The 19,015-nt window shown below is 45.7% G+C and overlaps 1 protein-coding gene across 11 annotated transcripts in view; it reads left to right on the forward strand.

Moving 5' to 3' along the window:
- The window catches only part of sgcg (sarcoglycan, gamma), a 1,035,170-nt gene that overhangs the window by 600,703 nt on the left and 415,452 nt on the right, over positions 1–19,015 (forward strand). For all 11 annotated transcript variants that reach the window (XM_070892210.1, XM_070892209.1, XM_070892206.1 and 8 more), the window contains one exon: positions 16,249–16,350. In XM_070892210.1, coding sequence (XP_070748311.1) covers positions 16,249–16,350 — 102 coding nt within the window. The remainder of the gene's footprint in view (positions 1–16,248; positions 16,351–19,015) is intronic.

Consider the following 19,015-nt stretch of genomic DNA (forward strand, 5'->3'; position numbering starts at 1 on the left):
GTCGATCTAACTTTGACCCAGAAACAACTGCCTACTGATGGAAAATTTAAACATTTCAGGATTACTGTACAAGGATTAATTACTTGACTGTTATGCTATCACAGTTCATTCCCGATCATGCTCAAGCAAAAAGTAGTATTAAGAGAACTCATCACGACATGCCTAATATGCAATTAACCTTTTACTTTTGTTGAGCTACTAACTGGGTGCCTGCTGTATCAGATTTTATTTTGACTTGAAATTAATTATAAGACAACTTCCACATTTTGAAAATAGATTACTGAGACTGAATGTGTCCAGAGAGGGAGAGACAGCTTTGATTCTTCACTCCAAATAAGCAAAACTCTGATTTTGCAGTTTTAAACAACGAGCAGAAAACACTGCACAAGGCCAATATATTGTCAGCTGCGATAAATAACTAGTCAATAGAGTATTAAAGACCAGCTGAAAGTCAACAGAAGATTTCTGTAAAATCTTTTCACACTCTGGAGCTCGAAGAATACCCTGCCTTTGATCTGATGGGACAGTGTTCTCCAACAGAAATCATTGACTATTCACAGCTGTGGTTACCAGGATACGGTTTTCGACACATGCACTAATTTTAGTTGAAGCTGCCCTGCATACATTCACACAATACAGATAAATGTACTTCACAGGTGTATATTTACTTAACAAAAATCGACCAACATTCAGTAGTCAAGGAAGTAAGGCACTCACAGCAATCAAAAAAACACTCGCACACTCTGCTTTTCACCTTACCATTTTACCAACAAACACACAAAAAGATTAAAATACACATGAAAACGCCGTGCGAATATGAGCGTTGAGTCAAATGCTCAACAACGGTGTATGTTACTCATTTTTTATTTATTAATTCAGAAATGCAGTTAAACACATCTGATTCCTATTTCGCCACATGTGGCTAGTAGCTAATGTATTGGACAACACTGCGAAAGACTGTGTCAAAATAAATGGTAGCAAAACAATCTATGATCATAGTCAATACTAAGATCTGCGGCACACTTAATTTCAATTTAGTAACTCTGCTGGGGTGTGAATATAACAATTACCACTTAATCTTCCAAGATTTCTCAGTTGGCCCAGTAGTTTCTGACAATTGCTTTTGTTGCCTTGTTGACAGTGTACAAAGAAGTGATTATTAACCAAGTCATATCGATAACAACTGCAACATAATGTAAAGATATTTTTTTATTGTAAAGTTTTTCTAACATGTTGACGAAGCCAGTTATATTCAAGACTATGGGCTAGAACCTCCACTTTTTTTGCTTGCTTAATGCCCACTTAACACCCATTTAACCGCTGAAATGACATATAACGCCCAGATATTGCCCATTTTGGCACAAAATGGAAACTGACAGGCTTTTTTAGGAGATTTATCGGCGAGCATTATTTTCCCCATGTGCTTAACGACGAGAAAAAATATTACTGCCCGCCCACTTTTTGGGGGCGGAATCAGCAGAATGGGTGATTTCAACGCCCATATTATCGCCCAGCATTACTTTCCTCGCGGAATTAACACCGAGATTCAATAATAACGCCCGCCGACTGTTTTTTGTCGTAAAGAGCATATTTACCCAAACTAGTGGTCATGGAGATCGCCCGCCGTCAATTTCACCACCTCGCACACATATCGCCCAGAATATTGCCTGCTCAAAAAAACGCCCACAAAAAGTGGAACCAACTGGGACGGATGCCAGCGGTATGGCGGGCATTTGTTAAATCCCACTCTTACATGTGGAGCTGATATCGGAAAGATTTGCCTGAAAGGGCGCTGATGTGAGTGACAACGCTGACACACTGCTGTGTGTGTGCAGTTCAGACATCAATGGTGCCCATCATCTTGGTGCCAGTTAAAGTTTACATTGATGTTAAGTTGTAGTTAACCCTTTCAAGGTAAGTAATCACCCGTGTGCAACAGTTCAGCTATCTGAGACAATGCACAACAAGGTTATGTTCAGTAACAAAAGTTTAATACCAACATTGGTCTGAAATCATAAGTAACAGAGGCAATAACACCCAACCCCCGCCCGCATTCCACTTTTTCCACCATTGACATAAATCACATGTTCAACATGTCCAGCAACACAGAATACAAAGGCAAAGCATAAGCATTGGCCCCAGCCCCCATACATTGCAACAAATTGCATACACCCAGATGGAGATATAACATATCCATCACCTGCGCACATGCACCTCACTTTCCTTCCTCCCCCACTTTCTTTTCCCCATCTTTATCCCTTCCCCTTCTTGCTCCACGGCGCCTGGCCGAGGAGCTCCTCAGGCGGTGCCTCACTGGGGGGGATGAAGGCAGATGCATTGGTTGCACGGGTGTGGGAGCGGGGGGTGCCGAGGAGGCAACATTCTCTGATGCAGAAGCAGAATCTTGGTCCTTGCTCGCACCTGTCATTCGCAGTGGTGGTGCGGAACCTAGGGGCGGAGTGCCGCGCTCTGGGACCACTGGGAGGGCTGTGGCAGCAGTGTTCCTGGCTATCACATCCAGGGACTCCGCCATGCGCGGAATGTACTCGGACATGGTGGCCAGGTGTCGGGATATGTCCCCCAAAGCTTCGATGAGTTGGTCACCAATGTCTACAGTCCTTCTGGACAAATGAACCATCTCTCCGCTGTCATGTCACGCTCGTGGGACAGACCTGTTGCGTCCACGAGGCCTCCACGGGGTCGGCGCCATCCTGGGGACAATTGGGGTGCCCTGTGGAGAGGTGCTTGGGACCGGCACCTCCAGAGTGGAGGCGGGAACGACCGGAGGAACAATAGATAGCCTTAGGGTGGAATGTGTTCTGGAGCGTGGCAATGCCGGTTCTTCGAAGTCCGCACTCTCATCTGTTGAGAACAGACCCAGCGGATTGACGGACGACAATCGGAGCTCCTCAGCACCAGATGTAGTAGGATCGTCCGCCGACTCCTGCCCCGCGCCCCCACCTTCTGGCCTCTGTGGCCTTGCCTTCGGCCGTGCTGCTGGCTGAGCTGCAAGACACAAATGAGATTGTTAGAGGAGAAGGGAGTGCTGGGGTGACAAGGTGAGTCCAGCGCTACACACAGCATATGCATGACAAAAGCACCATCGCTCTCAAAATCATTGCAGATATCACATTTCATGATCATCAACACATTGTCCATTGCAGTGATTTTCATTAGGCCAGCATTATTTCTATGACTCTTTTAGAAATCATCTATCACAGATGATTGGTCGGATATGAGTTGGTGTGGCATCTATTGACTTTACATCACGCAATAGTGTAAGCTTTACTCACGTGGCATCACTTCAGGGTCTGCAGATACGTCTGTGGCTGTCCGGGGGTGCGTCCCCACGAGTGCTAGCACTAGCTCCTCCATGTCAGTGATGTCGCTGGGGACTGGTGGCCCCCCATCTGTTCGCCTCTGCATGGACCTCATCATCGATAGCTTCTTCTGTAAAAGGTGACAGGACGACATGGCATGAGATCATTGCGTGATATCATTGCTAGGATTGCTACCAGTGCCACATGCTAGTCAGAGTAGAAAAAGCAGGATAGTTAAGATGAATATGTGGCTTGAGGAATGGTGCAAAAGGGAGGGATTCAAATTCCTCCGACATTGGAACCGGTTCTGGGGGAGGTGGGACCAGTACAAACCAGACAGTCTGCACCTGGGCAGGACCAGAACCGATGTCCTAAGGGGGAGTGTTTGCTCGTGCTGTTGGGGAGGGTTTAATCTAATATGGCAGGAGGATGGGAATCTATGCAGGGACACAGAGGGAATTAAAATGGAGGCAGAAGCAAAAGGTTGAAAGGAGATAAGGAAAAGTGGAGGGCAGAGAAATCAAGGGCAACAATCAAAAAGGACCACATTATAACATAATTATAAAATGACAAAGAGTGTTAAAAAAAACAAGCCTGAAGGCTCTGAGTCTCAATGCAAGGAGCATTCATAATAAGGCGGATGAATTAACTGCGCAGATAGCTGATAACGAATATGATGTAATTGGGATTACGGAGATATGGCTCCAGGGTGACCAAGGCTGGGAACTCAACATCCAGGAGTATTCAATATTCAGGAAGGATAGACAGAAAGGAAAAGAAGATAGGATAGCGTTGCTGGTTAAAGAGGAGATTAACACAATAGTAAGGTATTGTATTCCTAACACAGATGAGACTGCACACAGGGAGGTTAAAGTAACAGTGACCTCAGTCTTTATTAAGACACTCCAGAGTGAGGAACAGGCCTTAGGGGCCGGCTTATATACAGTACTTCTTGGGATGCGCTCCCTGGTGGCGGAACATTGGAGTGCATGCTTTACAGATACACAACATCACTCCCCTCCAAAGTCAAAGTGAAAATTATTTACAAGGTGAGGCGGTCGGGAGCCTTTCTTTCCCTGGTGGACCGCCTCGGTACAAATGTCTGTTCTGGTGTGTTGGCTGTGCCCTCGCTGGGCTGGCGTGTTGTTGGCCCTGCAGAGCTGCTGGGTGAGCCTGGCCTTGCTGGGCTGTTGGGCGTGATGGGTTCAATTTCCTGGTCCGGCGTGGTGTCGTTGACCCTTTGGGTGCGTGTTGTGGGCTCGAAAAAGGTGGTGTCTGTTGTGGGTTGTTCAGAACCACAGCCTCGTTTGGTCCAGGTGCTTTCTGCAAATTTGTCCATTGTCTAGTTTGACTACAAACACCCTACTCCCTTCTTTAGTTATCACCGTGCGCGCAATCCACTTGGGACCATGTCCATAGTTTAGCACATACACAGGGTCATTCAGGTCAATTTCCCGTGACACAGTGGCGCAATCATCGTTTACATTTTGTTGCTGCCGCCTGCTCTCTACCTGATCATGCAGGTTGGGGTGAACCAGCGAGAGTCTGGTTTTAAGTGTCCTTTTCATGAGTAGCTCAGCCAGGAGCACCCCCCGTGAGCGAGTGGGGCGTCGTGCGGTAGCTGAGCAGTACTCGGGACAGGCGGGTTTGGAGTGAGCCTTCTGTGACTCGTTTAAGGCTCTGTTTGATTGTTTGTACTGCCCGCTCTGTCTGCCCATTTAAACGGGGGTTTAAACGGGGCTGAGGTGACATGTTTGATACCATTGCAGGTTATGAATTCTTTAAATTCGACACTGGTGAAACATGGCCCGTTGTCACTGACCAGTATGTCAGGCAGGCCGTGGGTGGCAAACATGGCCCTCAGGCTTTCAATGGTGGCGGTGGCGGTGCTTCCCGACATTATTTCACATTCAATCCATTTTGAAAAAGCATCTACCACCACCAGGAACATTTTACCGAGAAACAGGCCCGCATAGTCGACATGGATCCTCGACCATGGTCTGGAGGGCCAGGACCACAAACTTAGTGGTGCCTCTCTGTGCACATTGCTCAACTGAGCACATACTCTGCATTGCCGTACACAGGACTCTAAGTCAGAGTCGATACGGTCCACCAAACGTGGGATCTGGCTATCGCTTTCATCATTACTAACCCGGGTGTGTGCTATGGAGATCTGAGATGAACACCTCCCTTCACTTTTTGGGTAACACTACGCGGTTACCCCACAACAGGCAGTCTGCCTAAATGGACAGCTTGTCTTTACACCACTGGAACGGCTTGATTAGCTCTTGCATTTCAACGGGGATGCTGGCCCAGCTCCCATGCAGTACACAGTTTTTTGCTAAGGACAGCAGAGGATCTTGGCTGGTCCAAGTCCTAATCTGGCAGGCCGTGACAGGTGATTTATCATTTTCAAACGCTTCCATGACCATCAACATGTCTGCGGGCTGTGCCACCATCAACAAGTTTGCAGGCTGCACTATTTCCACCCCCGTGTAGCCGACTGAGAGCATCTGTACAGTTCTCGGTGTCTGGCCTGTGTCGGATGGTATAGTTATACGCTGATAGTGTGAGTGCCCACCTTTGTATGCGGGCTGAGGCATTTGTACTTATCCCCTTGTTTTCAGCGAACAGGGATATGACGGGCTTGTGATCAGTTTCCAGCTCAGATTTGAGGCCAAACAGATACTGATACATTTTCTTTACCCCAAACACACACGCTAATGCCTCTTTCTCAATCCTGCTGTAGGCCCTCTCGGCCTTAGACAAGCTCCTAGAGGCATAGGCGACAGGTTGCAACTTCCCCGCAACGTTAGCTTGTTGTAATACATATCCGACTCCGTACGACGATGCATCACATGCTAGCACAAGTCTTTTACACGGGTTATACAATACAAGCAGCTTGTTGGAACACAAAATGTTTCTGGCTTTCTCAAAAGCAATTACTTGTTTTTTTCCCCATACCCAGTTCTCACCTTTAAGCAATAATACATGTAGGGGCTCTAAGAGGGTACTTAACCCCGGTAGGAAGTTACCAAAATAGTTGAGGAGTCCCAGGAATGACCGCAGCTCCGTGACGTTCTGTGGCCTAGGCGCGTTCCTGATAAACTCTGTCTTGGCATCTGTGGGCCGAATACCGTCCGCCGCGATCTTTCTCCCCAAAAACTCCACTTCTTTTGCCATGAAGATGCATTTCGACCTCTTCAGCTGCAGCCCTACGCGATCCAGTCACTGGAGGACCTCTTCCAGGTTTTCTAGGTGCTCGACGGTGTCCCGACCCGTGACCAATATGTCGTCCTGAAAAACCACCATGCATGTTACCGACTTGAGTAGGCTCTCCATGTTTCTCTGGAAGTTCGCTGCAGCCGACCGAATTCCAAATGGGCATCTGTTGCAGATGAACAGTCCCTTGTGCGTGTTGATGCAGGTGAGGCCCTTCGAAGACTCCTCCAGCTCCTGCGTCATGTAGGCTGAAGTCAGGTTGAGCTTGGTGAATGTCTTGCCTCCTGCCACATCGCAAATAGGTCGTCTGTCTTAGGTAGCGGGCATTGGTCCTGTAGCGAGAAATGATTAATAGTTACTTTATAATCGCCGCAAATCCTGACCGTGCCATCATTTTTGAACACTGGAACAATCGGGCTGGCCCACTCGCTGAATTCCACTGGGGAGATGATGTCCTCCCGTTGCAGCCTGTCCAGCTCGATTTCCACTCTCTCCCTCATCATGTGAGGTACCGCTCACGCCTTGTGGTGAATGGGTCGTGCCTTTGGGACCAAGTGGATCCACACCTTCGCCGTGGAAAAGTTTCCACTGCTTGGCTCAAAAAGGGAAGACATTTGTTCAGAACCCGGGTACATGAGGCCTCATCGACATGTGATAGCGCTCGGATGTAATCCCAGTTCCAACGGATTTTGCCCAGCCAGCTCCTTCCAAGCAGTTTGGGGCCATTGCCCGGGATAATCCTGAGTGGCAGTTCATGCACCGTGCCCTCGTAGGTGACCTTGACCATGGCGCTGCCCAGGACAGTGATGAGCTCTTTGGTGTACGTTCTGAGTTTCGTGTGGATGGGGCTCAGGGCTGGCCTGAGTGCCTTGTTGCACCACAGTCTCTCAAACATTTTTTTACTCATGATGGATTGGCTAGCGCCAGTGTCCAGTTCCATGGCTACTGGGAAGCCATTCAATTTTACATTTAGCATTATAGGTGGGCATTTCGTCGAAAATGTGTGCACCCCGTGTACTTCAGCATCTGCTTCCTCTCTCTGAAGCTTGAAATTGCTTTGATCCACCATGGACCGATCTTCCTCTGCCACGTGGTGGTGAGCAGATTTTTCAGAGCTTGCAGCTCGTCTGCAAGCTCGTTGGAGGTGCCCCATTGTTCCACAGCTCTTGCATACATACCCTTTGAAGCGGCATGAATAGGCTGAATGGAAACCTCCATAACGCCAACAAGGTGTGAATTGCCTTGCATTCATCCTTTGTTGCAGACTCTGAGTCATCTGGGTCACCTGAGGCCTGCTGGCAGTTGAAGATTCATGGTTTCTGCCCTGTACATTTCTGCTCGCCAACCCAATTCCAGTTAATTTATGAACATTGCTCGCACTTGTGTGCTGAGAAGTATGTTTGGTGTTATTACTGGTGGACATAAATGCCTGTACTATCGCAATGGCCTTACTGAGGGTTGGTGTCTCTACAGTCAATAGTTTTCGTAGGATGGTCTCGTGGCCAATGCCCAGTATAGAAAAGTCTCTGAGCATTTGCTCCAGGTAGCCATCAAACTCCCATTGTCCTACAAGACACCTTAGCTCGGCGATGTAGCTCGCCACTTCCTGATCTTCAGATCGCTGGTACGTATAGAACCGATACCTCACCATCAGCACGCTCTCCCTCGGGTTAAGATGCTCCTGAACCAATGTACACAGCTCCTCATGCGACTTATCTGTGGGTTTCATCGGAGCCAGAAGATTCTTCCTGAGGCTGTAGGTCGGTGCCCCGCAGACTGTGAGGAGAACCGCTCTCCTTTTTGCAGCGCTTCCTTCTCCGTCCAGCTGGTTGGCTACAAAGTACTGGTCTAGCCATTCGACATAGGCTTCCCAGTCCTCACCCTCCGAGAACTTCTCCAGGATGCCCACGGTTTGCTGCATCTTTGCGTTGGATTCGTATTGTCGTCACCAGTTATTGTGTTCCTAACACAGATGAGACTGCACACAGGGAGGTTAAAGTAACTGTGACCTCAGTCTTTATACTCCAGAGTGAGAAACAGGCCTTCGGGGCCGGCTTATATACAGTGCTCCCAAGGGATGCTGGGATCCCTTGGGGCTTCAGGGGATGCGCTCCCTGGTGGTGGAACATTGGAGTGCATGGTTTACAGATATACAACATAAGGAAGAACATTAGCTTGGATAATGTGGAATCTGTATGGGTAGAGCTGCAGAACACAAAGGGCAGAAAACGCTAGTGGGCATTGTGTGCAGACCACCCAACAATAGTAGTGAGGTTGGGGATGGTATCAAACAGGAAATTAGGGATGCGTGCAATAAAGGTACAGCAGTTATCATGGGCGACTTTTATCTACATATAGATTGGGCTAACCAAACTGGTAGGAATATGGTGGAGGAGGATTTCCTGGAGTGTATAAGGGATGGTTTTCTCGACCAATATGTCGAGGAACCAACTGGAGAGTTGGCCATCCTAGACTGGGTTTTGTGTAATGAATGAGGATTAATTAGCAATCTTGTTGTGCCCCTTGGGGAAGAGTGACCATAATATGGTAGAATTCTTCATTAAAATGGAGAGTTACACAGTTAATTCAGAGACTAGGGTCCTGAACTTAAAGAAAGGTAACTTCGATGGTATGAGACGTGAATTGGCGAGGATTGACTGGCGAATGATACTTAAAGTGATGACGATGGATAGGCAATGGCAGACATTTAACGATCACATGGATGAACTTCAACAATTGTACATCCCTGTCTGGCTTAAAAATAAAACGGGGAAGATGGCTCAACCGTGGAACAATGTTAACAAGGGAAATTAGGGATCGTGTTAAATCCAAGGAAGAGATATAAATTGCAGCAAACCTGAGGAGTGGGAGAAATTTAGAATTCAGCAGAGGAGGACAAAGGGTTTAATTAGGAGGGGGAAAATAGAGTATGAGAGGAAGCTTGCTGGGAACATAAAAACTGACTTCAAAAGCTTCTATAGACATGTGAAGAGAAAAAGATTAGTGAAGACAAATGTAGGTCCCTTGCAGTCAGAATCAGTTGAATTTATAATGGGGAACAAAGAAATGGCAGACCAATTGAACAAATACTTTGGTTCTGTCTTCACGAAGGAAGACTCAAAATAACCTTCCAGAAATACTAGGGGACTGAGGGTCGAGCAAGAAGGAGGAACTGAAGGAAATCCTTATTCGTCAGGAAATTGTGTTTGGGAAATTGAATGGATTGAAGACCGATAAATCCCAATAGCCTGATAGTCTGCAGCCCAGAGTACTTCAGGAAGTGGCCCTAGAAATTTTCCAACATTCTATAGACTCTGGATCAGTTCCTATGGATTGGAGAGTAGCTAATGTAACCCCACTTTTTAAAAAAGGAGGGAGAGAGAAAACAGGGAATTATAGACTGGTTAACCTGATATCGGTAGTGGGCAAAATGTTGGAATCAATTATTAAAGATGTAATAGCAGCGCATTTGGAAAGCAGTGACAGGATCGGTCTAAGTCAGCATGGATTTATGAAAGGGAAATCATGCTTGACAAGTCTTCTCGAATTTTTTGAGGATGTAACAAGTAGAGTGGACAAGGGAGAACCAGTAGATGTGGTGTACTTTGACTTTCAAAAGGCTTTTGACAAGGTACCACACAAGAGATTGGTATGCAAAATTAAAGCACATGTATTGATGTGGATAGAGAACTGGTTGGCAGACAGAAAGCAAAGAATAGGAACAAACGGGTCCTTTTCAGAATGGCAGGCAGTAACTAGTGGGGTACTGCAAGGTTCAGTGTTGGGACCCCAGCTATTTACAATATACATTAATGATTTAGATGAAGGAATTGAATGTAATATCTCCAAGTTTGTAGATGGCATTAAGCTGGGTGGCAGTGTGAGCTGTGAGGAGGATGCTAAGAGGCTGCAGGGTGACTTGGACAGGTTAGGTGAGTGGGCAAACGCATGGCAGATGCAATCAAAGGATAACATAGAAACATAGAAATTAGGTGCAGGAGTAGGCCATTCGGCCCTTCGAGTCTGCACCACCAATCAATATGATCATTGCTGATCATTTTTGCAACTTTAATACCCCATTCCTGCTTTCTCTCCATACCCCTTGATCTCTTTAGCCGTAAGGGCCACATCTAACTCCCTTTTGAATATATCTAACGAACTGGCCTCAACAATTTTCTGTGGTAGAGAATTCCACAGGTTCACAATTCTCTGAGTGAAAAAGTTTCTCCTCGTCTCGGTCCTAAATGTCTTAGCCCTTACCCTTAGACTGTGACCTCTGGTTCTGGACTTCCCCAACATCGGGAACATTCTTCCTGCATCTAACCTGTCCAATCCCGTCAGAATTTTGTATGTTTCTGTGAGATCCCCTCTCATTCTTCTAAATTCCAGTGAATATAAGCCTAGTCAATCCAGGCTTTCTTCACATGTCAGTCCTGCCATCCCGGGAATCAGTCTGGTGAACTTCGCTGCACTCCCTCAATAGCAAGAATGTCCTTCCTTAGATTAGGAGCCCAAAACTGTACACAATATTCAAGGTGTGGCCTCACCAAGGCCCTGTACAACTGCAGTAAGACCTCCCTGCTTCTATACTCAAATCCTCTCGCTATGAAGGTCAACATGCCATTTGCCTTCTTCACCGCCTGCTGTACCTGCATGCCAACTTTCAATGACTGATGTACCATGACACCCAGGTCTCGTTTCACCTCCCCTTTTCCTAATCTGTCACCATTCAGATAATATTCTGCCTTCCTGTTCTTGCAACAAAGTGGATAACCTCACATTTATCCACATTATACTGCATCTGCCATGAATTTGCCTACTCACCTAATGGGTAAGCCATTTAGGACCGAGATGAGGAGAAACTTCTTCACTCAGAGAATTGTGAACCTGTGGAATTCTCTACCACAGAAAGTTGTTGAGGCCAGTTCGTTAGATATATTCAAAAGGGAGTTAGATGCGGCTCTTACGTCTAAAGGGATCAAGGGGTATGGAGAGAAAGTAGGAATGGGGTACTGAAGTTGCATGATCAGCCATGATCATATTGAATGGTGGTACAGACTCGAAGTGCGGAATAGCCTACTCCTGCACCTATTTTCTATGTTTCTATGTTTCTTTGTACTGTCACAGAAACTGATACAACACATAACCAACAGATGTAATCATGATTATTATGATTATTATCATTCTTTACCTGAAGACGTTCACCGTGACCGCAGGCTTTGAGTAAAATATTCCCGGTAAAAGTGGAAGACCTCACATCTGCTGATTGTCACTCATGACTGTTGCAAATCAAATTATATAAATACATAAGTACATGTAAATCAATGTAAAACTTACTCTTGCAGATCTCACAAGATCGTTCCATAGTTTGCGGCATTGGTTGCCCTCACGCACCTCGTTCGTCACCAATGAGACCACCTCTGCTATCTCGGTCCATATCCTCTGGTATGCCTTTGGGGTGGGCTTCCCACGCCCTCCCTGTGTCAAATCACCCCAACGTGACTCGACTCTGCAGGAAGAAGGCATTTGCCTCATCCAAGGACCTCCTGGCTCTTTTGCGGCCTCCAGTATGCTCCTCTCCCACCTCACTGCTCTCTCCAGCATCAGTCTCCACAGTGTGCTGTGATGCCTCCTCCTCTCCCTCCATTATAGGGCAAATTCGGTCAAATATGTGGCTGTTAACAGCTACTTTTTGTTTGCCTACTTGCTATGAAGCTCTAAAGTCTCTCTCCTTCCTCCCAAAGCAACCATACCACACCCAGCCATGCCTTCAGTCCCTCTGAGCTCCCTCTCTCTCTGTCTCCTCTTCTGCGCATGTCATGGTGACCCTTGACCTTCTGAATCGCGGGAATCGAGCGTTGCCATGCCATTGCTAAGGACGCCAACACTTTATGGCAGAAGGTCAAAAAAATGTAACCCTACCACCCATTTGATATTGCTCATGGTAACGCCCATTTTCAAAGAGGTAAACTAGGTGTTTTGAGAATGGGCGAGAAGCCGGCAATCTGAAAACCCTTTTTTACTGCCCATGCCGAAAATAACGCCCATTTTTGGGCGATAAGCTCAAAAGTGGAGGTTCTAGCCCTATATAGAGGAAGTGATGGGTGGGTTGTATGGTGCTACGACATATTTTAGGGCAAACGAGCTTTGCCTGCCCAGTAGGGCATGGGCTTGCGTTGTGACTCCTGGTGTGGCAAGTTCCTACACCTGCTCGCAACTATTAGCGACAACAAGAACTTATGTTCATAGAACAGGGTGAATGGAGATGTGGTACTGCTTACCAGAGTGAGATGAAATGTTAGGGTGCTGAGTAAGATGCTGAGCTAGTCCTGAAGCAATACCTGCAGAAAAAAGGAAAAGTGTTTGTAGCATGTCTTCAAAGTAACTTCTTGGACAGCAGCCTTTGTCAGGTCGCTGGCATAGAGCTGCTGATATTTGCAAGCTTGTTTGCTGGTGCTTGTCTGTTAATAGGATTGAGTGAGAAAGGAAAGATAAGTGTTCCACAAACCCTCCACTACTTCCGTCTGGCAGGAATGCTGACCTTCCCCCCTCCATCTCCCCCCCACCCTTCCACCCTCTCCTCCGTTTGTGGCTATCTGCCTCCTGTTGTAAGCTGTCTGCTCTGATTAAAACAGAAGTATATATTGATCATTTGACAATGGCTGCATAGAATGTGCATGGCCCAGTATGTGAAGCTGCACTTAGTTAGATATTGAGAAGAAAGAAATGTGAAGTATGCAAGTATTGGTCATAGAAGGGATGTCCTCGGCATCCTTGTGCTGAAGGATGTGGTACTAGGCAAGGGCAGTCTGCAAAATACACAGTACAGTGTCATAGGCACTGAGTGTGGGATGGAAGTGAAGGAATGCATAGATAGGATGGAGAGATCATTGCTAATCAGTGTATAATATGAAGTGATGACCTTGCCTGTCCTGGTGATGTTAACAACTGCAACAACTTACATTTATATAACATACTTAACATAAAATCTCTCCCAAAGTTGAGAGATGGACAGCGATCTAGGAAAGGAGAGATGGAGAGGATGACCAAAAACTTGAAGAGATTAGTTTATGAGATTTTTAAAGGGTGTGAGAGGTGTAGAGGCAGCAGGGGGGGGGGGGGGTGGGAGCATGGGGCGGGGGTGGGGGTTAGGGACAGAATATCAGAATGTTGGACCCAGACAACTGTGGTGAAGAGACAGTGGATGCACAAGAGGCTATAGAAATAGGCACTGGGAATTCAGAGGGATATAAAGCTGAAGGTGGGTGTGGAGTTAGGGTGGGGTAAAGCCATGGAGGTGAGGATGAGGAGGCTAAACTTGAGGCATTGGAGGATGGGAAGTCAATGTAGCTCAGCGAGGACCAAGGTCATGGGGATACAGGACAGGATTTGTGCAGCAGAGTTTTGGACATGTTGAAGCTTATGGAGAATGGGAGGCAACGTGGAGAGCATTGAAGTCATTAAATCTGGAGGTGATGGAGGCACATATAAGGCCTGCAACTAAGTTTGCTCCCCTCATGAACAATTGCAGATACTCAGTGTATCAGGTGCTTTCCGAAGATATTTACATTTCCTGAACCCAGAAATATTTCACATCCTCACCCTCTACTGTTATACTTAAATCTGATTCCAATGGACCCACCTCCTCCTTTACCATTCTCTTTTTCTGATGGACTTGTAAGAACCTTTACTATTTGATAAATGCTGCGTGTAACATATGCTAGCTATTTAAGATATTTGGATGAGGCAGTTTAGCTATTGCCCAATTTAGGAGAAAAGGGGTTAAAGGAAGCCAGAGATGGGTTAAGCTGCAATGGTAATTAAATGCATGCGGCAATGACTCAAAATTTCTAAACCAATTCTTCGCAACATTTGTGATGAATGTGGAGAAAACATGATTTTCAGTTAATCTGTACTGTTCTCCACATGGAAATGCTTGCTTCTGTCACTGGGCGCAAAAAGTGGACAAATGACCCATTTACCATTGCTGACGTCCCCTGTTTTGATGAGCACATAGTTCACAAAATACCCAGTTAGAAAATAACATAAATTGTTTCAAATGGATTCATGGCAAGAAAAAAAATAAACAGGGAACGGTGCATCTGGAACAAACATAGCTCTGGTGTTACTTGTTGTTATTTGGCCTCACCATCCTCGGGCGATGGAAGGGAAAAGATCAGCTGGGACCTTTGCAGGAATGTGCATGCACTTGTAGATCCTGGGTACAAACGGGATCAGGCTCAGTTTGCACTCAGATTGTCTGCCACAAATCATTACCTGCACTCATCACAAAATTAATATCCACTCCAGTGAGGTAACAGACAAGAGCCTGTGGAACTATACCCTTGCATGAGTTAGCACCGACAAGAAAGGAGGGGAGAAAATTGGAAGAAAAGAATTAGACTGCTGTTTGCTATCTGAGCTGATGGTCAGATAGATGCCAAGAATTGAAAGAAATCATGGCGGGAGTTATTCAATGACTGACATGGAGTGGAGGCCCTGATTTTACTCACACGGGATGAATTGACCATGATTTATTAATGTATTTCTGATATGGGCCATGGCTTAAGACACAAATGGTACATTGACATCATAATTTGCAATTTGCATACTCACTTATTAATCTGATGAGATTCCTGTAACAATGTCCAACTGTTTGAATGGACTTGAAATTAACTTTTTAATCAATGCCAAATTAGTTTGTGTTTAACTGTTTGATTTGTGGAGTAATTGGAACCCACAGAGGGGAACAGTGGGATGCTGATTTTATCCCTTTCATGAGTAAGAACTTCATAATTCACTTGCGACTTTGTAACTGTTGAGTTATAAAGTCTTCCTGACCTGTGAGATAAATTCAATTTATGCAATGTCTATTTCTGTAAGAGATATCTGTGATTTGCAGTGGATTCCCCCAAGAGTCCTAATGTAACAGAAGTAAATCTGCTGAGGTGTGTGGAGACTGCTAAAAGCTCAGGCCATCCATGTGCGAAACCTAGCAGACAAGATAAAATAGATAACTTGCTTGCAAACAAATTTTTAGCAACCTCATACTGTAAACAGAATCCTTTGCAGGAAATCATTATTAAAATAGTTTAAAGACACACACTTGCCCATTCTCTTCAAGGTAGATCAAATCACCGAATAAGCCCTACAGAGGAATTTCACCAACGTTAACTTGCCAGGCAGGAAACCCACAGAATCATGTGGAATACCGATTTTTGACTCTGCCCACTATTACTCTACATTGAGTTCAGGACAGCTTCAGGCAAGGACAGGGCGGGGCCTGGCGTTAAAATCTCTCGAGCCTCACACTCCAGAAACTGGACACTTCGCCACTCGCTTTGGCCCCCACACCCCAAGTTCAAATTGGCCCTAAAATTTCTAACATGATAGTTGCTAAGTGTTAGATTAAGGAGGGATTGATATGTGTAACTAAAATGTTTGGTAAATCTTTATATGTTGATTGCTTCTTGTGTTGGGGTTCCATGCAAGATTTTCACTATTGTGATATATACTGGTTCAGAACTGTAACTGCAGTGTTCAGTAATTTAAACAGCCACAGCACCACAGGGCCTTAAGCTACATTCAGAATATATAATGGCATGCGTCTGCTACCTCGACTCTCAGATGCAATTTGGAAATTACTGATCAGTTACTGGAGCATGGTCCAGCTATTTGATTTGTGTTTCATTTTATTTTCCTGTAGGATGGAATGGGACATCTGAGAGTCACGGAAAATGGGATTCGGCTAGAAGGAGAGTCAGAGTTTCTGTTCCCATTGTATGCCAAAGAAATTCGCTCCAGAATGGTATGTAGTGAGTATAAAGAAACTTGTGTTGAATTCCAGTGAAGCAAAAGTACTTAGTATTATGAATTATTGAGGGATGTGAACTTGTGAAATGTCAAGCGTTTCAACAACTTGCGAATAATTATTGCTGTTTACTGTCAGAGCAAAACAATAACAACTTGTCTTTATATGAGTAAATTTAATGATTTAATGCTCCCCTTGCAGAGATTCCTAGGACGGGAGAGCACATTGGAACTCTGGTACGCAGGCAGCATACCTGATTTTCTGTCTATTAATAGAGCGGTAATTGGAGAGGATGGAGAGGTTGAAGGTGACCTTTGTAATGCTCCGTGAAATGTAATAATGAGTTTATAAGCCTGGAAATTACAGTTGATGATCTTAGCATACAAAAGCTGAACAGACTTGAATCAAATCCCTCTCTCTGCTATTTCACTGGGGGCATTAAGTGGGTTTGCCGTCTACATTCAAATAGTAGAGGGAGGAATTGATGAAGGAACATCGGAATAGAAGTCGGCCATTCAGACCCTTGTGCCTGTTCTGCGATTCAATTAGATCATGGCTGATTTGTATCTTAACTCCTTGGTTCCGTAACTCTTAATATCCTTGCCTAACAAAAGCCTCTCAGTTTTCAAATTTTCAATTGACTGAACCTCAACAGCTTTTAAAGGGAGAGAGTTCCAGATATGTAAGTTAAGTATTCAGACAGTAATGTTGATGATAGTAATTTCTAGTCTGTAGTTGTAAAGTTCATGGGGATTAAGGGAGGGAGTCATACTCAAACCCCAAAAAACAGTTTCAGAGGGGTGCCTTATTTCCGAACAAGTCTAGGGGCAGGATTTTGGTTCTGGTCATTTTGGGGCGGTAATAGCCGTGGGGCGGTAAACTTTCTGCCTGGGAACAGTTTGCGCTCAGTCAGAAAAATTCATCAGCTGGGCCCTGAGTGTGGGGCGGAGTGCTAAAGGAGGCGTTACACACCTCTTTTAGGGTGCAAGGCCGGCTGAGTAACTGAAAATCCGTTGCTAAAGAGTCGGCCTTGGAGTGTCCAATGCCTTAAACACCGGCTGGACACTCCCGAGCAGTACTGCTCTGCACCCCTACAAAACCGGCAACAAATTTCCCGGCGAGGCACAGGGAGCTGGCCGCCCACCGAGAAACCATCCCTGCTGCCATTGCCGCCCTTCCGGGCGTGAACAGAGGCGGCAACATAGGGAAAATCCAGCCCAAAGTGTACAAATACACAATATAGGGAAAATCCAGCCCAAAGTGTACAAATACACAACATAGGGAAAATCCAGCCCAAAGTGTACAAATACACAACACAATGGCTAAAATCATATTCAGACAAATTATTAACTCACTTACATACATGGAATACTGCAGTGGATTTATACCCAGAACAGTATCTAGCAGACTGTACGCATCCTAAGCCACAGCCAGTGGTGGTTAGGCCACTTCAATGGGCATCACATATTGTTCTCTTCCCTGAAGAATATTATTGAGAGCTGAGCTTTTACAACAATCCATCATTTTGATGGACATTTTTATTTCTTGGTTTCAACCTATAAATTACCAGATATATTGAGTTCAATTCCACAACTTTCCATGGTGGGATTTGAACTCATGTCTTCTAGCCTGCTAGTCTATATTACCATTAGTACAACACTACTGGACCCTTAGATTAGCCATTAGCTTGCAAAGTTTTATGGAGCTGAGTGGTAAGAATCACAGCCCCATTGACAGGCCCCCAGGTTCATTAAGGGAGCTGGGCTGGCAGTTCAATCATCAGCAGTGCCTATCGAGTATTGCAGACCTGCCTGGCTCAGGGCTAGATTTAGCCAAAGGTGAAAGACTTTGCAATTGAGCTAGCATAGTGTTTCTGCAGGCAAGTACTCTACACAAGCAGAATTTGGAACGTCAGTGTGCAAGGTGTAAGTGTGCCCCACTGACCTACACCCTCTATTGTATGCTGGAGTCCAGCAAAAAGGATAAGTGTTTACAGAATGCTCTCTTCCTGAGGCACGGATCAGAAACATTCCCATTGGGGCTGCACCTTCTAGGAACAGAGCAACATGCACAAAAAGAAGACTACACTTACCATGGCATTTCTATGGATACCAGAAGCCTCACTTACTCCATGGCACAATAGATTTAAAATGGAGCATGCGATCTTACTGGCCCATTCCCAGTGGTCACCATTTTAACTGCTCACTGTAGTTAGGTGGCTGGGGTGTCCACTGGAAGCAGGCAGAGGCCTCTTAAGTTTATCCAAATAGGGGTATTATTACATCAATAGAACCCCCATTGGACTCCAATAAGACACCCTCCTGTATGGCTCAGAGAATTGGACCATGTACAGTAGACACCTCAAGTTGCTGGAGAAATACCATCAACGATGTCTCTGCAAGATCCTGCAAATCCCCTGGGAGGACAGGCGCACCAACATAAGCGTCCTCGTCCAGACCAACATATCCAGCATCGAAGCACTGACCACACTTGATCAGCTCCGCTGGGCAGGCCATATAGTTCGCATGCCAGACATGAGACACCCAAAGCAAGTGCTCTACGTGGAGTTCCTTCATGGTAAACGAGCCAAAGGTGGGCAGCGGAAACGTTACAAGGACACCCTCAAAGCCTCCCTGAAAAAGTGCGACATCCCCACTGACAC

Source organism: Pristiophorus japonicus, chromosome 10 (genome assembly GCF_044704955.1).
Source record: "Pristiophorus japonicus isolate sPriJap1 chromosome 10, sPriJap1.hap1, whole genome shotgun sequence".
NCBI lineage: Eukaryota > Metazoa > Chordata > Chondrichthyes > Pristiophoridae > Pristiophorus > Pristiophorus japonicus.